Genomic DNA, 24,367 nt, shown 5'->3' with positions numbered 1-24,367 from the left:
TTTCTGAATGGGTCATTACCTAGAAGCCAAAAGTTGATAAATACAGTGCAGTCAACCCTGTGTTGATATGCAGAGGTGTGTTTACAATGGGCAACTGCTTGTGCTGCTGTGGTGTAGGAAAACAGAAACCATATGTGCACAGTGGCAAGCTGGGGGATGGAGACGCTGAGGCAAAGAACACAAATCTATGCTTCCTGGCTTCAGCGGGGCATAGAAACTGCAGCTCAAACAGGGCTGGACCTTTTCACCTCTGGTTACAGAAAGTATACAGCAAGGCTGGGAAACACTGGTATCTGAAACTCACACCATGTGGCTGAGATGAAGCCCACAGCTGGAATCTAGTAACTCCCCAGCCTCTGCTTTGCTCAGGTTTGGTAGCAGTCTGGGAATTCACATCCAGGAAATGCAGAGGTAGGGACACTGAACTGCAGAAATATACACCCTTAAGTAAGCTAGAATTTCTAGTCTCCTCAGCCCCTTTCATTGTTTTCCACACAGCTACTGTACTGTTGCTATTTTGTCTTTTAAAAATATTGTCTTGAAATTTCCTCTCTTAAGCCCTCAGTGATTCTGACTGAGGGCTTAAACCAGCACCTCGGGAATATTCCTCCCCAAGGGTAATCGAACCCTTGTCACCATCTTATCCATCTCTTCCAAACGTGGTACACAGGCAAAGCCCTAGAGGAGAGTGAGGGAGGGGATGCAGAAATTAATCTCCAAGGAAATAAGGAAACAGTTGGCTTTAAAGGGGCACTCTCCACAGGCCAGGTTGCTTCGACACAAACGACCAGACTGGGACGCTCCCTATCAGTGTCCTGGAGCTGGCTTTGGGTGGGCTCTTCCCTCTCTCTTAGATGCTAGTGGGGCAGCCCTGGAGTAAAGGAAAGAGAAATGGAGCAGAGGAGGGACACTCACATTTAGTAAGGAAACTACTCATGCTACATTCCCACATAATGCCACATCAATACTCAAAAGTGCCCAGAAATGGATATTATTCTCGTTATCATGGACGAGAGAACTATGCTTCGGGGACACTAAGCACCTCTGCTTGGGAGAGGGGCATCTGGATTTCAAGTCTGCCAGGTCCCAAGTCCGTGATTTTCCCTCTGGGCCTCCGGCTTCCCCAGGAACACTGTAGGCTCTGCCCAATAGGCCCTGGGTCAGGAGCTCTGCAGGGATCTGGCTGCAGGAGTCTGAAATAGTCGGGGAGGAAGGGGCTCTGTTGGCTGATACTCAAAAGCCTGAGATCTTGGGCTTACAGACACACCCCCAAGCCCTGTTTTGTCTTTCCTCCAAACAGTTATTGACGCACATATGCACTCCTCCATGCAAAGGAGCCCAGAGGAATCGGGATGAGACTGCCCCTATCACTTTCACACCAATCTCTTTAGACTTCTCTTTTAGGACATCCTTTTCCCTTCGGGCTGTCCCTGGAGCTCATTTAAAAAGAAAAAGGAAAAAAAATAATCGTTGAGCCTTATTTTGAACCAAATTTCACCAGCACTAAATACTGCTGGGGAGGAAACAGAGATGGAAGCTGGGTAGGGGGTGGGACTCCAGTGTGAATCCCCCCAGGACAAGCCTCAAACGATTTTCCCTGGAGTTTCACACTTCTTTCTCTTGATCTAAGATTGGAGGCTTCCAGGATTGAATATTTCAGTTTTATGTAGATATACCTCATGCGGGCAATAAAACCAAATCAAGAAAATACACTGTTTTAGTCAGGTGACAAAAAATAGGGGAACTTGACGTTTTTCTGCTGAGAATTTTTCTCTGTTTCTGTTAAAGACGTAACCTTTAATATATAAAAAACACATTTTTAAAAAAGTCCCCAAAAGCTGTCTTCAAGGCTCCAAAAGGCTGTGATGACGTGTGCGGCAGGAGGGGGCAGGAGTGAAGAGAACACCAGCCAGGAGGATCAACCAACAAACCAGAGAAAAAGTTCACACTTGCAAAGAAAATCAAGAGACCTAAAAGTTGTGAGACACACAGGAAATGGAATGTTCTCTATTTGGGTGGGTCCTAGACTTGGAACAACCAAATCTGTGCAGATATTCTGACGTCCCCACACTTTTGTGTTGCAGATGTGGGGATATCCATGGATTATAAAAACAATTCTCAGTTTACCAATGAATCTTGCTTCCTTAGCTGATTTTTGGATTAAGATCAAGGAAGGGACAAGGAGACAGGGGAATCTGGCAGCTCAGGCCTTAACAGAACAAAGAACTTTATTAAAAATTTTTCTTTCAAGGCTTGCTTGTCTAATTAAAACCAAAGTAGGAGCTTACTTTGTTTGATGGCATCAATTAAGATGGATATTGCCTTATGTCAGCAGACACAAAATTTGGCATTTAGAGATGCTATATTCCCATCATTTAGAACAATGTGTGACACATAGTAGTGGAATGATATTTTTTAAATAAATGAACAAATGAATACGTTCATACTTCAAGTGTCCAAAGAAACCATTTCTTTTTCTTTGTTGGAATTTATTTATATTAATTATATTATAAGTATTTCGGACTGGCCTTCAAACATTGCTTACAGTCCAGGACCTGACTACTCTCTTACATTACTTGTCATTGTTCCTCCCCCATCTTTGACCTAACTCATCACTCAAAATGACAGTGTTTTCTACTCCAGCATTCTAGATGGTGTCTGCTATTCCAAGCACACTGACCACACAAATAACGCCATACACGCAGCAGCCAGCAAACTGCTTTGGTATAGGACCAAATAGCGGATATTTGTATTCTGTGGCCCAATGGTCTCTATGGCAACCATATTTAATTCTGCAGAGGGAAAGCAGCCACAGACAATAGGAGATGAGTGGGCGTGGCTGTGTTCCGATAAAACTTGATTTACAAAACCAGGTGGTGGCTGGATTTGGCCTGTGGGCTGTAGTCTCCCACCCTTGCTGAAGAGGCTCAGGCCAGAAGGAAGCAAGTAGGATGGGAAGAGAGACTGACAACGATTTGAGGCCCAAGGTCGCTGGATGTGTCTGGATTGCATTTCATTTGTAAAGGGCCTTCCAGCTTTGAAATCATCTAATTCTAAGAAAGGACTTCAATACATACTGAAAACCTGCTTCTCTGGCATCTCTAGTGCCCCGCCTCTTCAGCCTACAGGTGCACTCGCTCCACTGGACCCTCTGGCTAAGAAACGCATTGTTGGGACACAGGCCAGGAGAACTTTTGCAGACTGAGAAAATGCTAGAAGATCGACAGATATTCCTCCCAACTCTCCACCACCACCTCAAGCAGTCCTTTTCTGAGGAGGATAAATAGAAAATAAGCACAGAAAGAAGTAACATGCCCATTGTTTTGGCTATTAAATAAAAACTGGAACTGATCTTGTGTCACTCTCCTATGTTAAACTCCCTCCCATAAACCTTAGCCATTCCAACGTGTTAAAACTCTTAATAACAGCCTGCCTATCCTTGGAAAAGGAAGTGACACCTTTAAAAATAAGTCACATGCTATATTTAAAGAGATCTAATTTGTGGTTTGTATTTAAACTACCACCTATTGAATTTCCTTGATTGATTATTTTAGTTTTTCTGTATGGTACATACCTAAGCAAACTATCATAAATTTGCAAGTAATTCCTTAATGTTATGATGCATTCCAATATCAGAGATATTAAAAAGTGAAAAAGAATAAGAACTAATGGAATATGATGGATTTTTAAATTGACCTAGATGAACTGGGATTTCTATTTCCACTTGACATAGACTGGGCCTTGTCTTGCTTTGCTCGCCGAAAATTCTCCATCTGGAATGACTTCTTTTTCTCTAATTTTCATTTGTCCATACTCTAAGCATTCACCAAAGCCCAGCTAAAAGCCAGCCCTTCCATGCAGCCTCTCCTGACTCCCTACAGCATGTTATGGAGTTCCTTCTAAGACACTTATCAGGTACTGCCCTTTGATAGCCAACTGCGCGTTTGCTTGAATGCTCCTGGGTGACACACTCCATCTTACACCTCCTTGACTATGCTTCCCCCTACAAGAATGCAGAACAGTACCCTAAGCACAGAAAGTGTCCAAATGCCTAAATCCTAGTGTACTGGAGCAAGTTACATTCGAATGACTAAAAATTTGGTTTTATTTTTTGATCCACATTCCTAAGTGGTGTTTTCCATCTATACCCTCCAGATACGGAATTTATCAGTGTGAAGATCCTGCAGTAGCTTCATTTTGTTTTGTATTGCACTCATTTAAAAAACTCTAAGTAATTATGTTTTCTTATCTAACAGTTGTTTTATACATATTTAAAGGAATTTTATGGCTGTTCAGTAATGACAGAACTTTCCAGCATAGGTAGAGATCACACAATGCATTAACTTCCAATAAATAGAACCAATTTTACAAGAAATGGAGCAATCCAAAACTACACCAGAAGGGTTGGAGTGGAGTAGCAGGGATATAAACATGAAACAAAGTTAAACTAGTGAATCCTGGATTTAGTTAGATCAGTAAATTTATTTATTTGGGGATTTAAAAACTTTTTAATATATCATTTCTGGTAGACTGAGTTATAAACCACAAAAGACATGTTAATTGTAACCTGCATTCCTGTGGGTGTGAACTCACTATAAATAGGACCTTTTGGAGATGTTATTTGTGGGGAAGACGTGGCCCAATTGAATTAGGAGTCCTTTTTAAACAGAAGAATTTTGGACACAGTCAGTTAGAGAAAGCCAGAGAGGATCCAAAGCTGGAAGTCAGTGGAAACCAGAAGAGCAGACACAAGGAGAAAGAAACTGTCCTGTTATAGGAGGTAGAATGCAAGCCCTGGAACCTCAAGGTTGTAGCAAAACAGCACCAGAATGCTACAGACTTCAAGCAGAAACCATGGCCTTGTTAGCCTCTGAAACCATGAGCTGAAAAATTCCTGTCGTAAAGCCAACCCGTTGTCACAGCAGCGTAGCATGCAAAGACACCATTAAAGCATTAATAATTAACAGCTGTAGGGAACTCTGTCAAACTCAAAGAGGTAACACACTTCCTCCCAAATATTTAGGTGTCCAAGGCTGTTTTACGTGAAATTTTTGACTTCCTAGAGCCATAAAGAAAAGCATAGATTCCCCACTTCTGGACATTTTTGAAAGAGAGGGCATCCAGATGCACCAAAGATCATCACTCAGTTGACAAGATATTCCAAGAAGCTTCCAACCAATGAGACTGCGTTCATCATGAAACTATTCTGATATCCAAGAATAGAATTAAAAAGATATAGTAGTGTAATTTTAAGAGACTAATATTTTGAAATTTAGAAGCCTACGAAAAGAGGAAAAAAACCTCTATAAGTTTAAATGGTTTAATTTTCTTGATGTATGAGCTTATCTTAGATTCTCAAGAAGTTCTGGGGGTGAAGACAGCGTCATAGAGGAGGCGGGCAGACAAGACTGTGATGCGGGAGCCAGGTTCACCAAGGCAGCACAGGGATCGTCTGCTGCAGACCCCCTCACCTAACCCCTACTTGACCTTGGGTAAAGGCCTTTACCTCCCTGGGGCTCAATTCCCCTTCCACATAAAATGAAGATAGAAGTGAGTGACCTCCAAGAGCTCTCCTGACAATTAAAAACTGTTAAAAAGTTATCTGCAAAATGCCAAGTACTGCTTATACAAACAGTGTGAAAAACAAAACTTGCTAAATATAGACAAGAAGGGTCTTGCCTTGAAAACACAAGTCATTTTTATTATTCGCAGCAGAACACTGGCCCCCATTCTCTTCCTCTAATATATGGAGAAATTCACATGCTTTGCCTAAGCTCTTTGCATCTTATCTCTTTTGTTCTTCACCCCTAGTTTATTCTTTTCAGTTTCCTTTTACTATATAAAAAAAATTCTAACATATATGTAAAAGTGGACAGAACAATGGTTAGAACCCTGTACATCCAACATCCAGCTTATTTTATATATATCCCACTCAATCCCTGCTTCCTATTCCTTTGGGATCATTTTCAAGTGAATACTAGACACATGGCATTTAATTTTTCATGGTCTTTTAAAAAAACATAAATCACATTTCTTTGCCATTTTCATTTCATGATTCTGCATTTCTGATGTAAATTATTTATAATAAAACTGAGGCAGTATCAGAGATGTACTTGGGACCAGAGGAAAATTTAGAAAAAAAAGTATTTAAAAAGGAACAATGAATCAAAGCAGGGGTAGTTAATGTAGGTCTGTAGGAATACAACCCCAGTGGTCAGCTGAAGCTCTGTCCTGGGATTCAGCTCATGGAAAAAGGGGAGATTCTCACCTTACCCTGAACAGGTCTGTCCTCTCCTGCCTCTATCCCACTGGTGAAAGTGTAATCACCTTCAGCATTCAGCGACCTCTCCTGAAAAACCTTCCTCTGTTCCTCCAATTAAAATGGGCCCTTCCAAGGGGGAAAATTCAACTTCCCCATGTGGAGAATTCCTGATATTCTGAAAAGCAGTGGGGAGAACCAAATCAATAGGTCAAGCCCTCAAACTTGGAGTCTGTTCATGTGAAACTTATCTCCACAAAGGGTAGACTAAGCTACTTAAAATTAGGCCTAAGAGTCACCCCCATAGAACCTCTTTGTTGCTCAGATGTGGCCTCTCTCTCTTACCCGACATGACAGGGAAACTCACTTGCATCCTTCTTTCTATGTGGGACATGACTCCCAGGGGTGTGGACCTTGCTGGCAATGTGGTACAGAAATCCTAGAATGAGCTGGGCCTCAACATCAAGGGATTGAGACCAAAAGGGGGAAGAGAGAAATGAGACAAAATAAAATGTCAATAGCTGAGAGATTTCAAACAGAGTTGAGAGGTTATCTTGGAGGTTATTCTTATGTATTATACAGATATCACCTTTTTAGTTAAGGTATAATGGAGAGGCTGGAGAGAACTGCCTGCAAATGTCAAGCTGTGTTCCAGTAGCCATGTTTCTTGAAGATGATTGTATAATGACACAGATTTTACAATGTGACTGTGTGATTGTGAAAACCCTGTGTCTGATGCTCCTTTTATCTATAGTATGGACAGATGAGTAAAACATATAGATTAAAAAGAAATAATAGGGGAAACAAATTTAAAATAAATTTAGTAGACTGAAATGCTAGTGATCAATGAAAGGGAGTGGTAGGGGTATAGAAAAAAGTAGGGGAAACAAAGGCTAAAATGATGAAAATACTAGCAGTCAGTGAGAGGGAGGGGTAAGGGGTATGGTTTGTATGAATTTTTTTTTTCTTTTTCTGAATTGATGCAAATGTTCTAAGAAATGATCATGATGATGAATATACAACTATATGATGATATTGTGAGTTATTGAGTATATACCAAGAATGGAATGAACATGTGGTAAGAATGTTTGTATCTGTATGTAGTTATGTCTAAAAGATAAAAAGGATGGACCTCTCTTCTGCTTTGCTCCCATAGTACGTTATTATCCTGGTACCACGGGTACTCAATGAATGCTTGTGCATTGAATGAATGGGACACAAGAGTTACTTCACTATGCCCTATACTTTAGTTAGTGGTTTCTGTATCTCTCCCAACAAATTTTAAATTCCTTGAGGAAAGAGATTTATATGTTAAATCAATTCTGTACCCTCCACTTTCTGATGTGTTGATCTGTCTGTACACAGTAGGTGCACGTTTCCTGAATAAGAGATGTTCCAGGAAAAGAGCTACCCTTGTGAAATGGGTAGAGGAATAAGCTTTCTGGAAGGATGACTGCATGCAAATTATGGGTGGACAAGCCCAAATACAATGTGTAGATTTGTTCATGGGTTTCATCTCTTGCCCCAGGTAAGCAAATTCAGGCTTGTCATCACAAAAGAAAAAGAACCTGGGAGTGGTTTCCTCTGTCAAATGACCCAGTAGCACCTGCCTTGAACACTACAATCCTGTTTCTTTTCTCCTAGCCCCTCCCGAGTTGAAGGCTGGGTTGAGTTCCTGCCCACAGGATGGAATTACAGGTCTGAATCTGAGACAAAGATTCTTTATGCTGGGGCTGCCCATTAATTAGCTGCTGGAAACTTCTGTACAGGACAATCAACATGCTCATAAACCTTTTATTTTAAATGTTTTCGCTTAGCCATGATTCTGATGCGACTCTCTTTGTCAGCTAGATGTAGGACATTTGTCTCCTAACATTCTGAAGCTCCTTAAATACTCCAACCCAGTGACTCATGAACTATCCCACTGGGATTTTGCCTTCTTGAGGCAGAAGTCTCTACTTACCCTTACAGAGCCTCCAAGGACACCTACTTGGGATGGTGTGAGGCCACTGACAAGGCTGGTGACAAGGCTCGATGACTCACCTGCTATTCTCCCAATGGGCATGGTATGCTCCTCGGGTGGGGAGACAGAGACCATGATGTGGTTCATGTAAGCCAGGTCTTCCCGATGAGAGAGGTTAATGGGCTTCCCTTCCCTGTGCAGCCCGTCCTCAGAGAGCCTGGACTGTTTGAAATCCACGGAGTGCCGGGGGTTCAGGATCAAAGGGTGCATGATGGGGCTAGGCATCAGCTGGATCACCCGTGTGCTCTCCTGCCGGGGGCTGGAAGGCTTCTGGTGGGACTCAGAGGATGGTGGGCAGTGATTATTCTCCATGGGAGACACTGACAGGGGGTAGGACTCCTGGTGGTTATTCTCTTGGTGGAGCCTTGGCCCCTGGGCCCTCTCAGCTGGGGATAGGCGGCGGATCATGTTGTCCAGGGGGGACCGGAGGGGCCGCTGTTCGGGGTCTGGAGAAGGTCGGTGGTTTGTTGTGATGGGTGATCTAGCGCGATGCAACAGTTCAATGGTGGGAGGGTTGTGGTGCAGGTTCTCCACTGACGGCCTTGGCGTCCTCTGGACACAGTTATCTGGAGGAGAGAGAAAGACAATCACACAGACCCCTATGAATTGTCAGGAAAGGGACCTCATGGAGGCTCTAACTGTGGAGCTTGGACATGTGCGATGAGGCAACTTTCATCCCAGATGCAGAGGGTCCTTCTCACTGCTTACAAACAATCAAAATTGCACATGCTTGGAATTCTTTTCCTACTGCCAGACAACCTAAGAATGTCTGCAAACATTCCATTAGTCACCTATGAGTGCCTTCTAAATACAATGGAGCCAAAGTTTCATTCTTTATCTTTTTCTCACTTAATACTTTTACGTGGCTTTCAGAGTTGAAAGGGGCCTTAGGGGTTTCTCTCCAGACATTTTTACTGACTTACATTTTCATTACCAAATTTGAATATGTTCTATGTCCAAAAGTTGTTGTTGGTGTTAATGATAATAGTGATGACAATGATGATTAAGAATTACTATATACTAGGTAGGCACTGGATAAAATTGTTTAAAATTCACAACATGCCTAAGTAGGAGATACCATGACTATACCCATTTTGCAGGTAACAAACTGAGGCACAAAGAACTTAAGTAACTTACCCAAGATCACACAGCCTGGGGATTAGAACCCAGACTCCAGTCAGATTATAGTACACTGCTATTTTGCCATATAGACCCAGGGACCAAAGCTGCTCTCTTTGTATGAACAGTAGCCCTAGTTTACAGAATGACGGTCTTGTTGTGTTTGAGAGAACTTTTAGGAATACCTTGTTCTTGAGTGTCTAGACCCTACAAATGCTCATAGGCAGTAGGGGTGAGTAAGAAAAAGGATGGATGGACAACACCCTCCCACTTGAATTTTCAAGTTCAGCAAGTTCAGCATCAGAAAGGTACATAGCTCTGCAATAGAATCAACAGAAGCATGTCTAGGGGCTGGGCTGAGGAATAAACCATCACACAGATAGCTCCAGGAGTCCCTGCTTGGGCTCTGAAGGACAGATACAAATCTGCCCATGAAAATGGAATTTTCTATGGGGTCCCACACCCATCTCAGTGAAGTCTCTATGGCTATATCTGTTCCTAGAGCTGAATCACTGAAGGATACACCTCCTTGCTGGTTCCTGTTCTAGTCAAAGACTCATTCATGATTCTAAATAAAGCAAGTCAAAGATATCACTTTTTTCCATTAAGATAATATTTACATGAAGAACATTAAAGGAGGATCTGGGAATCTGGTACAGTCAGTAAAGCAGAGACAGACGTGGTCGTTTCTTAAAGTTTTACAAGGGTTAATAGGAAATCTGGAACTTCTTTTCTATTTTAAAACCCCACTAAATGTCGCATATCATAGAAAATAATGAGCAAAAGAAATACTGATCATGATCATTAAAAGATCCTCTCCCTGAAGGCAAAGTGTTCATTTTGTGACTACTGTATATCTGGTGCCATGAATTCAAAAGTGCTTCATCATAAGAATAACTACTGAAGGTGAATGGTTTAGAATGGAGTACTATGCAGCTATAACAAGGAATAAGGAGGGGTTTTTTTTTGTATGCTATATGGCAGGGTCACATTTCATTCTTTTTCCATGTGAGTATTCCGTTATTGCAGCACAAATTGTTGAATTTTTGTTTGTTTGATTATTTGTTTGTTTGGTTTGGGGGGAAGTGCATGGATTGGGAATCGAACCTAGGTCTCCTGCATGGCAGGTGAGAATTCTACCACTGAGTTAACCTCGCAACCCCTGGATTAAGGAGTATTTTAACTTTCTTCTAAGGAATTATCTAGCTCTATTGTAGATAAGAAAGGCATAATGGAGAAAAAGTGTTTTGGTTATGCTACCATTTATCTAAGGAAGGGGGGCGGTTCTAGCTTCAGTAATGGCAGAAAGGCTTGTATCAAACTAATCTTTCCTCAGATGGCAATTATAGAGTCTGAAAAAATACACATTAAAAAACTACTTGAAGATGCTGGAGAGTGGCCAAAAGAAGGCAAAAACTGAAAAATTTAAATCTTGAAACAAGGGAACTGTACTGACTGAGATCCACAAGCATACAGCTTTTCTCAATTGATGTGACATGGGGAAGCTAGAAAATAGAGAGTCGCTTAAGATATCAGAGAATAGAGTGTGGAACTTCAAGGATGGTAGGAAATTGAGGGGCAAATCTCATGAAGGAGAGAACTTCAGAGGGTGTAGCCACCAAATCAGCACAGAAAGTTCCCTCAATTTCTCATATGACCCGGGAACAGCACCTGTTCAGGGCAGACTCTCAGGAGTTCAATGACGAGCAACCGTCATAGGGTTGAAAGAAATGAGCAAAAATCTTAGGTTCTGGCCACTGCAGTGGAGACAGAGTTTGGAGTCTGAGTCTCAACAAGTTAGAAGTACGCTATGAACAGATAAGACTTTCTATTACTCCATAATTGCCACACTTTAGGCATAAGGGCTATGCTCCAGGAATAAGGGACTTGCCTGAGGACTAGAAACAAAACTGAAACAGATCTGTACCCAAAAGGTATAAAACTAAGTCTCCAAAATTCCAACGAACAAAAGTCAACATGTCAGATGAATATGACATGACCCAGAGTCTTTACAACATGCTATCTATAATGTTCATTAATCAATATTTTTAAGACATGAAAAACAGAAAAATATGAACCATAATCAAGAGGAAGAGAAATTAATAGAAAGATACGCTGAGATAGCCAGATGTTAGAATTAACTGACAAAAACTTTAAAGTAGTTATTATGAATAGGTTCAGGAGCTTAAAGGAAAAGATGATTGTAATGAGCTATAAACGCTGGGGAATCTCAGGAAAGAAATGGAAACAATAAAAAGGAACAAAATGAAAATTCTAGAATAAAAAATAGAGTATCTAAAATGAAAAATTCACTGGATGGCTTTAATAGCAGATTGGAGTAGCCAGAAGAAAGGGTTAAAAAATTTGAAGACAGATTAATAGAAATCTTTAAAAATATAATAACTTATAAAATGAACAGATGCTCAGGGACTTGTGGAATAATATCAAATGGTCTAATATACTTATAACTGATGTTCAAGAAGAAGAGCAGAGACAGAATGGGGCAAAGCAAAAGATGGAAGAGAAATTGAACAGAACATAGAAAATAAACTCACAGAACAAAGAAGGAATCACCAGAGAAATTAGAAAATATTTTGTGCTGAATACTGAAAATACAACTTATTAAAATTTGTGGGAAGCACTAACGTAGTGGTTAGAGAAAAATGCCTAGCTTTGAATGCTTGAATTAAAAATGAAGAAAGAGGCGGTGCAAGGGTAGTTCAATGGTAGAATTCTCATCTGCTATGTGGGAGACCTGGGTTCAATATCCAGCCCATGCACTTCCCAAAAAGAAACAAGCAAACGAAAGAAAAAACAAAAACAAAAATTCAACAAATGGTGCTGCAATAATGGGATACTCACATGGAAAAAGAATGAAATGTGAACCCCGCCATACAGCATACCAAAAAAAAAAGAGAAAAGAAAGGCTTAAAACCGGTGATTTAAATTTTCACCTTAAGAAGCTTTTAGAAAAAACAAGAGATAAACCCAAAGTGAGGAGAAGGAAGCAAATAAGAATAAAAATGAGTGAACTACGAAAAGCAAAAAGAATAGAGAAAATCAGCTTGAGCAAAAATTAGTTCGTTGAAAAGATGAATGGAATTGGTAAACACCTAGCAAGACTGGTCAATAAAGCAGAGAAAGAACACAAATTACCAATATCGACAACGAAAGGAATGATGTCACTACAGGCCCTACAGATATTAAATGGGTTATTTATAAACAACTGTACGCAAATAAGCTTGAGTGGGGAGGGGAATACAAATATATACACATGTAGCTGCATATATAAAGGAAAAGAAGGGTAAAAATAACTGAAGAAAAGTTGTTTACCTAAGAATGAGGGTAGGATCAAGGACAGCAGCTAGACTTCTCTGAACACACTTTGTTATACAGATTTACCTCTGGACACATGTAAATATTTTATGCAATTATGAAATAGAATAAAATTTAAAAAGCAATCCCTAGGATTTGAAAGCAAAATGAAGCAAATGATCATAAGTGTTAACTGAGCTGTGGTATAACCACACAGAGAGAAACTATTTCAAATAACAAGTACATTAACTGTCAGTCCCTAGTAGGATAAACATAATGGCAAAATTAACTTAAACTGTTTTTGATAATCATATTGGTGGTAGTATAGTGTTGGTTTTATTTACTGAGACTGGTGTGTATTATGGGATAAAGCAAACACAAAATTATCTTGTAGCACTGGGAACTGGACATTTCCAGTATAGAAGGAAGGAGATGGGACTTAGAAAGCCTGTGGTCTTGAACTTGAATTGGAAGTATCTGTGTGAACTCATTATGTATTTTCTCTTAAAATTTCTTTTTGTCTGTACACTGAAAGACTGTACAGATCATGAAAACTATATCGAGCTATTATGTATCAAATATAGCAATGAACATCCCTAGCATCCAGATTGTGATTTCTAAAAACCATTTCCCACTAAAGAACCAGAGGGCCTTAGATATGGGGTATGGGGCAGAAATTTGGAAGGGGATCTTGGACGATCCTGTCACACCAGGAAGGAAGCAAACTATTACAGGCTACTGGGGCCATGTGAAAAGGATTCCAGAGCCAATTTGAAGCAACTCTTACTGGCCAAATAGGGACAATTTAAGTGTTAATGAAACAAACTCATTATTTTGGAGACTAGTATATAAAGAGAAAGAATTTCTGCTTTCCTATATGAAAGGGTAACCAAATAGTTAATGATGTGAAGTTGCTCTTTCTAAAGATATTTCAGATAGTAAATGAAGATAGAATCAGAATATCATTATTTTGTAACTCCTAGTGAGATAATAAATCTGAGTAATGGTCATCTATGATTGCTAACATCAGAAAAGAGACAACCGGGAATTACGTGCCTCCTATGAAGTATACCTCATTACCTATGAAGGATTCTTGTCAAAACTTAGAACTGAATCTCATCAAGCTTTTATATCTAATTACCAATTTATAGGAAATACAGGGGATAGAGGAGTAGGTTAAATGATACCACAGGCATGCAATCAATAAAATCCAGACTGTGAGAAAGTCTACAGGACAATCAACCTGATTTCTTCAAAAAACTAACTGAAAAGAGAGGAGGGGAGAGAAATGGATGGAAGAAGGGATGGGGAAGGGGGATTGTGGGAGAGAAGAAAAGAGAGAAAATGGTATGGATGGAGACTTATAGTGTGAAGGAAACTTGAGACACACCAACCAATAGCAATGTATAGACCCCCGCGTGATTCAACAAACCTTGAGTCAAAAAACTGTAAAAAACATTTATGAGGTGAATGGAAAAATGTAAACACTAATAGGATATTTGATGATATTGACAATTATTTTTTAGGTGCTGTGAAGGGTTTTGTTTAAGAGCCCTTATCTTTCTGGTCATATACTAGTGCATTTCCAGATGAAATATCTATGAATATATTATATCTTAGATTTGCTGTAAAATAATCCAGAATGGTAAAGAAGAGAGTAGGTAGGAACACAGAAGAAACAAGAATGGCTATGAGTTGATAATCCAGGTTGGTGATGGATACCTGGTAGTTCATTATATAATTCTTTCTATTTTTATATGTTTAACATTTTCAATTATTATTTTCTAAGTACTTAATTAACTTTGAAGGATATAGGCTGGGATGACAAGTACTATCCATCTCACTTCAACTCAAATGCAAATAAATGCTTAGAGGGTACTCATTGGGTCTCGTAGTTGTTTACCTTTAACAGCTGAGATTATTTGCGTGAAAGAAATGTGAAGTCTTTCAGGGCTGAGGCAAGTTTTCTTTCCATAGCTAATACGATCCTCAAATTCTACAGCCAAAATTTATCTTTTGTCCATGGTTCCCTCTTCCTTTGGCATAGAATATGAAACAAGATCATTGTGAACAACTATATAAAGACAGTTTCCTACTGAACTTCAATATATTTTCTTTCAATGCTATCTGTCTAAACTGAAAAGCTTAGTAGCACTTAAAAATTCTTAAGGATGATGAAGATTATGTATTAAAAAACCTCATTTCCTTTATCCATTTCCCGTCTTACAAATTTCAAAACGGACACAGGCGTTGGTCAATAATCTGGTTACCTACAGTTTTTCTTTGATGTCCCAGGCTTCAGGGCTCTGCATGAGGGTTGCACTCAGGGTAAGCTTTAGGAAGCCTGAGCAGACTATGAAAGGAAGAAGTTTCATGCCAAGGTAAAAGAGGAACTGATGTAATGTCCTGGAGAGATTTCACTCTCTGATCCTCCCCAGATCTTTGGGAACAATGAAGGAGGGAGATAGAGTTCTGAATAATCCCACTCAGATTTTACTTTTGATTCAGGATCCGGGCAGGAACATGACTTGGAGGAGCTTGATTTACCTCTTTCTCTGCAGACATCACTCAAACAGGAAGTACTTGATGAAGGTGATAGCATTAACGGTAGAGAATTGGATCCCAGGGTATTTAATTCCAGGCTCCTGGTGGTCTGGGCACAACCTCCGTCAAGGTTGAAAGGCTTACAATGAGACCTTCCAAGCTGTTTCAGTTTGCAAAGCTTGCACCCACGTAGGACTGGGCTATGACGTTCCTACACTGTTGCCTGTTGTCTCTGTTATTATAAGTTGGCAGCAGGGTATGGAAACTTACAAGACCAGAGCCTGCAGGCAGAAGAGCTCCGGACACAGGAAATTCACTGAGCGGACAGTGGGTGCATTAAATCCCCCAGATGTAGGAGTCTTCTGTCTAAAACAAGAAGCTTTTTGGTCTGGCCTTGATGTCTGGGTTTGTTCTTGGTGAGCTGCCCAGCTGGAAAACTAGGAAATTATCCATGTTGCCCTTATTTTGAAGGTCTTGATATGAGAGGGAAATACATAAGGAAGAGGGAGGGAAAATCACACATAATTAGTCAGTGTGGGCATGGAAGGAAGGGGGAGGAAAGACCCAGTATTCATAGGGAGCTGTCATTCTGGTTGAAAGTGTTTCCTGATCCCCAAAACTCTTTGTGGACCTGTCTCAGTCCCAATTACTTCTCACTACAAAACGGCCCCAAATAAATCAGGAGTTTAAACGTGATGATTACCCAACAGATCTGATTTCTTTTCTTGTCCTCTTTTCTTTTACTCACTAGAAAGGCTTCCTTACTTAAAACTCATCAAAAGTTGGCCCAAGGAAATCATGTTACAGATAACGAATAACTAGTAAACCTAAAAAAGTCTTAAGTAAATGTCACTGCTTTTGACTAAGAAATTTCCAGGGTAGAGCAAAGGCTGAAAGGTCAAGTTTATACTCACACACCCAAACCACATTGCCTCCATCGTGTTTTCCCTAAGGCCAAAGATGAAGACAAGAGTAATGAGGCAGTCAAGGAGATGCAAATCAACAGGCTCAGCAACCAACTCTCACTCATGAACTTCAGGCTGCTGTGTTCCCCATTCGTTCAGAAGGGACCATTTCCCAGCACAATTATATAAAAGATTAGCCAGACCCATGAACCACATGAAGAGTTACACAGAGTTAGACGCTCTGGGTCTTGAGGTAGAATTCCAAATATATTTCATATATACACTCCGGGTCTCACCCCACCCTCCCTTTCTGAGAGGTTCAATTTCTTATTGGTTCTGTGACTTCCCCCTGGTCCTCTGCCCATTTCAGCCTAGTCACCTCCACAACTTGCCAAGGGCACTGCATACCCTTGCAGGGACTGAGAAGAAAACTATCCTAGTCTGGAGTCCGTGATTCACATATATTTAAGGTTATAAACAATAAATGTTTAGCAATTTCTTGGAAATTTCTAAGCATTTTCTAAAAGAGGCTGAAGGGCTGAGGCTTAATCTTCCCTACTGCGGGTGGGCCAGCCTCCAAACAGACTATCTTTACCAATGGCTCAGTACACAGAGCATAGGCAAATCTGCAGGAGGCAGAGAAGTTTTCCCATTGGGTTGGGGACCCTCTTGCTCTTAGCAGGCCTGAGCGGAGCCTTCTTTCCATTGACCTGGGAGAAAAGCCACCTTTTCCTCAGTCTCAATAAAGAAACACAAAAGAATTAAGGAAGCAAGGCATCGGACTTCAAATGAGCCAATTAGACCTGGAAGGGCAAACCTGGTGAACCATTTATGGTGTCTGAGATAAGGGTGTCACAAAGATAAGGCAAAGGAGCCTGGGAGCAGCGAAAGTGCAAGACAAAGGTAGACTGAGGGCATCCTTCCACGGAGGTAAAGTCACACTGCCCCTCCCTTATCTCAAACAGATCAAATGGCATTTCCCTACAGAGAAGAGGAGGAAGCTTACTGAAGATCTTCTGGTTGTCTCGGGAAAGTTATTTATGTATTATTAGGGATCTCTTTCCTCTAAAATGCTCTGGTTTATGAACCCGGTTAGCCCTTGGCTACTGGAGGAAGTAAGGAGGGTGAGCTGTCCCTCCCTAAAATAAAGGGACTGTCCAGATGAGAAGAAAAGAGGCTTTGGTACAAACACAATCCAGTAGCCTCGCACTGTACATTACAATCAAATGCTGCACCATGTGTCAGGGGTCAGAGGGTGAAAGGTAATTTTGCATGTGTAGACCCTGCATGTAGTAGAAGTAAAGCAGGAAGAAGGGGTCCTGGAAAGAAAAGGAGGGAGGACTAGCAGAAGAGTGGAAAGAGGCCTGGTCACGGAGAAAGGTGTTAACTGGCGTCCCAGGGCTCTATTACCAGGGAGAAAAGGAAGTCAAGATGTCAAGATCAGGGCCTGTTTTTCCTCCAGTGGGACTTCTTGTTACCTCCCACTAGATTCCAGAATCACAGAATTGAGAGGTGCAAAAAGGTTAGAGTTCTTACATGTGGCAGACAGTCAAAAGATTCACAGAAAGGTTCCAAGGCACTCATTACTTCAATAAACATTTATGGAGGATCTAACCCGTGCCAGGTATGGTGAGGTAAAACACAAGCAGGGCTCATTTAAAAAACAGGCTGGGGGCGGGCCACAGTGGCTCAGCAGGCAGAAATTTTGCCTGCCATGCCGGAAACCTGGGTTCATTTCCCGCTGCCTGCCCACGCAAAAAAAAAAAAAAAAAAAAAAAAAAATCAAGGTGAGAAAACAGGCTGGATTCTGAAAGTAATTAAGGTTGGGATTTTAAATGGATTTTCCCATAGAAATGATGTTACAGGTGGTGCCTGGTTAGTCCATAAAGATCCCTAAAAACAGACCTTTCCTATGTACGGGATGCACAAATTTGCTGCTTATACAAAGTGCATAAAGTTACGAAAAGGTGAATGGTTAAGAAAATTGGAGGTTAAAAAAACCAGCCAACCAAAGGCTGCTAACTAATATGCAATGATGATAATAAGTAACATTTACTGAGTGCTTGCTATGTGACGGGTGCTGTTCTAAGGGCACTTCCTCTATCAACTCACCTCTTTCTTACATCAACCCTATGCAATAGCTACTACTTTTTAAGCCCCTGCTTTTACAGATGGAAACTGAGGCACAAGGAAGTTAAGCAACTTGGCTGAAGTCACACAGCTGGTAAACTGCAGGGCTGGGATGTGAACCCAGACAGGCTGAATGCAGAGCACACCCTCTGGCTCTGCCATGGATTCACGGTTACCACGTGTGGCAAGGCTGTTGGCCCCTGCCAACGGCCTCCCTGGTACTTCCGTCATCGACAGGACTCCAGCAAAACTAGAGAATCTGGGTGTTTTTACAACAAACAGTAATAGGATGTGGCCTGAAGAGCTAAAAACTCCATGCACCCTGGTGTCTCCTCTGCAGCTGTAATGACTGGGCGGCTCGCACGGAGAGACCTGAACTGAGGAGCTGTTTCCAAGGAGGGTAACAGCCAGAGATCTGGTTCTCAGAGGCGACGGCCTTCTCAGAACCTGCATTTCTCACAGGCTGGGAAATTTTCACGACAGATATTATCCTGAGGGAGTCAATGACTTATATGGGTTAATCTAGTCCAATTTAGTATGCATTTTTAATATAATGAACTGAAACATGCTTTGGGGGTCTCAAAATGTATTCTTGATTTTTCTGTTTTTTGGTAGTTCTAAGTGCTATGAAGTGGAGTTCTGGGACCTGCCACACTGTACACAGTCAGGCGACCTAAAAACGGCTTTGGCATCAATCATTCTCCCTTTTTTCAGGGACCTTGCACAAAAGCATTAATAAAAATGTTATTCTGGTCAGCTCATTCATGCTATAATGGAGTCAAACAGACCTGGGTTTAAATCTAAGCTTTGCTGCTTCGTAGCTTTTGAAGTTTGGGGGCCATATATCCCTTTACTGCTCTGAGCCTCGGTTTTCTCATCTATAAAGTGGGGGTAATAGTATTACCATCTTTATAGGATGGTTGTGAAGATTAGAGGATTCCCACATTTAAGTACTTAGAACAGGATCTGGCACATAACAAGGACCAAAAAATGGTAGCTTTTATTTTATTTACAAAGCAGATTCATACAACTCATCTTCTTTAATTATCTCATTAAAATTGTAAAAGGTTCCTTCCTTCAAAGTAGCCTTTGGGCAATTGGGCTTGGTGTGGTGGGAGGTATAATATTCCTCTTGGTGAAATAATCATATAAATGAAACGTCTGTGCATCAAAGAATATCTACCACCCCACACTTCTCTCCCTAGCCCCCACAAAGAAATGTTTTCTCTTTAAATACCATGTGCTAGTTTTAAGGAGAACTGAAATCAATAGTATTTGACACCTGAAATTTCTCACCACCCATCCCAATTTCCATGTCCATCTTATGACAGAGAGCTATATCAGAGTAGAGCTGCTACCTTAAAACTGCATTCACCATTGCAGAAATAATAACTGTATCATGTGAATATTTCCAAATTAAAGTTATTAAAAATCATCTCCCACAGTTTCTTGACTAGGGCACGGGAGAGGGTGGGAGTTGGCGTTATGGGAGAACCCATCAACAGGGCCCTGGGATGAGAACATTTTAGAAACACAGATCTCGCTCCTTCCCTCTAAGTTTGTGGGGTACACTTTCCAGTCTTACAGGGGCAACTGTGCAGAGCTGGCCCCATTTACAGACTTAGTGTGGATCTGAAGCATATTTTATATTGCCCAATGAGATTGCAGGCAGTCACTATGCAAGTAGTTCCAACCTCAAGGACTAGTAGCAACTGACTACATACTTTAGGACAAAGCCTTTCTTTTAAACATACTATAGAAGTTAAAAGTAACTGATTTAGGAGCCTAAGATATCAAAAGAGGCTGACATTACAACTATGTGGGGCAAGATACATTTATTCCATACTCATTCGCTGGTTTTGTATTTCTGAAGATGCTCTTCCTTCTGCTTTTGGGGACTGAAGTATCAGTGTTTATTTTGTCTCCTGCCTATAGAAACCTCCTACCACCTAACCAATTCGCATTATGCAGATAAAAATGAGTCACAATGGGCAAAGAAAAGGAACCTGCTTATACCGAGATACTCATCGTAAGACAAGTGAATGATGCCACTCTGTTTGCCTACTGAGAGTGGCAATATTATCAGAAGTTCTTGATAAGGTGAGACAGATGAGACTAGAAAAGATTTTCTACTGTTTCTGAACAACACCAGGCAGGACACTGTTATGATTCTCTGGATTATTTGCCCAAGATCCTGAGTGTGAAAAATGTGCTTTATTTATCTTTATATCATTGAGAGGGACTCAAAAACCTTGGCTATACTATTAAGATTTCAGAGCTGTAAAACATCTTAAAGGTCATCTAGTCTCATGCCCCATCTAATAACTGAGGAAACCGAGGCCATAGAACTGAAACAATTTAACCATCCTGATTTGTTAATTGCAGAGTGGAGGATCATAATCTTGTTTCCTGATGTTCCGATTTCGTTCTTTTATAAACTATTTTGCAAGTAGCCATTTCTGGTTGTTTCTGGGCGACACCTGCTATCCTGGCTTAATTATTAATGGAGCCCTGTTTCATGTCATAGTGTGTCTGGTTAGGATGGAAAATTGTAAGGTTATCCTAATTATATAACAATCCCTACCCATAACTAATAAGTAAGGGAAGAGAGTGGAAATGCCGGTTCTCCTCTATGGAGATGGTAATTTGGGGATTGATGGACAGCTTCACCCAAGGCATGACATGATTTCAGAACAGTGTACATAAATTATAGAGATCAAGGGCATGGACTAGTGTGACCACTCTCCTCTCTGTCAGAGCATGGCGGGGTGTGGGATCTATGCCATTAAGATAATCTCAGAGTGGGCCAAAGAGTGGAGGGGAAACTTTGACCTAATATCAACTTCTTAACTGTAGGCTCTTCTTTTTAAAGAAGGTTGAAATTTCAATATATTGACTCTAACAGGTATTTGTGGGGAACTGTTGCTAGATTAAACAAAACACATTTGTATCATGACAGTAATTCTCATTTAGGTAATTATGAAGGTCTGCCTTTGTTAAGTTGGGGTGGTGGCAGTGATGAGGTGAAACCCTGGGGGTTGAATGAAGCCTGGGTCTGCTGTTTACTCTGCACTCACTGTGCCAGGCTGTTTAGGAGCTGAGTTGGGCCCTCTCTGGAATGGACTTTGTTTTCTTTCCATTCTGCTCTAAGTATCTCTGCACCAAGTTGATCGCAATGAGAGTAATCTGGGGCCAACATGCTCTCACCTGGACTGTGTCCCTAATCATACAAGACCAATCACTGGAGAAATAATATTTGACATAATTTTACTTTTTTTTTCAGGATCAGCTATTTCTGTATATTGACATATGTCCATATTAATATGTTACTATTTAGAAGTAAATATAACACAATTCATTCTACAGACATGTCATGTTGCACTGGATTTACCCCAACCCTTTTTGGTGAAGAGAAAGGGAAAAGAGGGGAGGTAGTTGGAGGTAAGGAATTTGTACTGATCCATTCACCCCTCTGTTTGGTCTGTCTCCAGCAGCAACCATAAATCTGAAAGTGTGGGAAAGGCAGGGGGGCGGCAGCTTCTTCCTCTCATCTTTGTGCCTTTTCCAGCTCTTCTCATTCGATGGCACCTGCTCATCTGAGAGCATGCAACATGTCTGAGCAAATAAGGCAGGAGAGCACAGGCTCTCAGATCTCGCTTCCTGGCCGCCAGCTTGAAAGAACGGTCTTAGAGAATGGACGACCTTTAAGAGCTGGGGCTGAAGCACCACTCACTGGTCCACAGGGCGGTGACGCCCTTGACCTTGGCCTCGTTAGCTCCGTTCTCTTACCTACTGAGCTCACCACCGACATCTAACACTTGAGAGCACAGCTCATTACAGCGTATGTGGTGGCACATCTGTGTTTACTTGGTTTGAGAGTAGCTCTGAGAGTAAGCCAGCTTTCTCTATTGATGAGCTCCTGCAAATGAGAACAACAACAAACACACCTACTTATGAGTCAAATCATGCCAAAAAGAAGGGAGGGAGGTTTTATGATGAGGTGAGACCAGAAGCCTCCAATCATGTTTGGGAATAAAAAAGAGAACAGAAAGTCCAAATTGGACTTTTTTTTAATAATAGAAAAGGGAGGGGGTCAGTCCCTGTCACACACCGTTTGTATCTGAAGAGGCAGGCTAGGTAGTATAATTCTTTCCTTAATGTCAAGCTTCAGTAAACCCACCTCTTCTTCTCTGGAGTGGCTACTGACTATTATGCAAGCAGGAAATGTACATGGCAGGAACAGCACAAGACTAGAGAAACTGAATTGGGGGCAGGTGGGGGGCAACTGCTAAATTTAGCAAAGGTAAAGCTAGGAAAAGAAAGGATACCAGAGGCAGGGAGCATGCAAGAAGCACCAGGGAGCGAGGGGACCTGCTGTGAAATGGTTGGCACAAAGAAGAGATGCTGTGGCCTGGAGTCAAGCTCTTCTTTGTGAAGTGTTAATTAAGAAAACAAACAAACAAAAAAACCTTCTCATTTTTTAATTTACCAACAATAAAACAAAAGTATTAGCCCTGCTCTTGGGGATGATAGATCAATGTAAGGAAATGCCACAAGGGGCCATGGTTTCGGGCCCCTTTGTGGCCTGGTCCTAAAGAAAAGTACAGGTGAAAAAGTCCTAAAGTACTGTGTGTGCCCATGTCCATTCTCTGACTGGGCTGGCTGGGAACAAGTGGACACGATACTGCCTGGAAGCACACTACACTCAGTGCCACTGTATATTCCACTGTCCAACTCAATGGCTCTCAAAGTTAAAGTTTATACCTTACTTCTGTCCCAAAACAACTGTTTTTGGAACTATGTCCAGGGCCAGAATTCAATTCTAGTCCTTTGTTCTGTTTCCTACCAATTTTGTTATGACTACTGTGAAGAACAAGAGAAGAGCAGTGAGGCTGAAGTGGGACAGTGAAATCAGCACAGATACCGAGTATGCTGTAAATAAACCTTTCATGTACAAAGAATTTCCTGATTCAAAAGAGTTCATAGGGTTTAGGATGGTTTTTTTTCCTGCCATCTCCCCTACACTACCATCCCCCTCCACACACACAAACACATTACTCTCTGCTCTAAAACCTTCCATGATATCCCATGAAATTAAAGCCCTCCGCACCCTGGTTCCAAACTCTCCCCCTTGAATTAGTTCTGCAACAGCAAAATGTTGTTCACTGTTGAATCGGGGTGATAGTTCAGAGGGGTCTTATTTATTTTGCTTTCTCTATTTGGGGGATGTTTGAAATTTTTCACAGTAAAAGGTTTGGGGTAATAAAAGATAAGCTCAACAACCCAATTCAAGCCATCTTACTACTCTCTATTCCAAGAACTCACCCCACCTTTAAACGATTTTCTCTGCCTGGAATGTTCTCTACATGGCTGCTTGTCAGAATCCTGTTTGACTTTCAAGGAACCTTCCAGAGCCTTCATGAAGGCTGAATGTAATATCTTATTTTTTATAGCTGAATTTAGTATCTCTTTCCTCTACCTCTATATGGTACCTACCACAATTGTCCTTTTATATTTATGTGTCTATCTAACTTGTTTCTTTGCCTTGGCTGTGACCTTCTGAGACCTGGGAGTATATCTTATTCATCTTGGTTTTACCCCTAATGTCTTTATTATACACAGTAACAACTCAGTAAATGTCTGCTGAATGAAAAACAAAACACACGAATAAGAACAACCTATAAGCTAGCAATTAAACCTCTTGGATTTGTCTAGACAAGGAAACAGAAGCCACCTGTGGTACCTTCCTCGTGGTTCTGGTGCAGTATGACCTCTGGTTGCGTGTGGATAGAGTTTCCCGGGTGGAAGAATGGTGAAAATAGAATTCGAGGTTTCCTCTGCTTCAGAATATGCTGTAGGAGTTCATAGAGAACATCACCTGGAAAGAAAAGGAAAAGGAAAATAGAAAAATTGGAACACTCCAATTAACCATTATTTCCTGAGACTCTGCTCTGCGCCTGGCCCTGTGGGAGGCACTAAGGATGCAATGGTGAGCTCTCTGCCCTCACAGAGCCTACAGGGGTCGGGATGCAGTACTTGAAACTCTAAAGGCCAGAATCATCTGATTTTTCA

General features: G+C 41.1%; 1 protein-coding gene across 7 annotated transcripts in view; it reads right to left on the bottom strand.

The window, feature by feature from the left end:
- Positions 1–24,367, bottom strand: part of ETV6 (ETS variant transcription factor 6) — a 242,566-nt gene that overhangs the window by 16,148 nt on the left and 202,051 nt on the right. For 5 of the 7 annotated variants that reach the window (XM_077170075.1, XM_077170076.1, XM_077170079.1 and 2 more), the window contains 2 exons: positions 24,030–24,173; positions 8,303–8,848 (listed from right to left, as the gene is read on the bottom strand). In XM_077170075.1, the coding sequence (XP_077026190.1) occupies positions 8,303–8,848; positions 24,030–24,173 (690 nt within the window). The remainder of the gene's footprint in view (positions 1–8,302; positions 8,849–24,029; positions 24,174–24,367) is intronic. The other 2 variants (XM_077170077.1, XM_077170074.1) reach the window with 1 other exon arrangement.

Source organism: Tamandua tetradactyla, chromosome 7, assembly GCF_023851605.1.
Source record: "Tamandua tetradactyla isolate mTamTet1 chromosome 7, mTamTet1.pri, whole genome shotgun sequence".
In the NCBI taxonomy this organism is placed as follows: Eukaryota; Metazoa; Chordata; class Mammalia; order Pilosa; family Myrmecophagidae; genus Tamandua; species Tamandua tetradactyla.
This window is presented reverse-complemented; position numbering and strand designations above follow the sequence as displayed.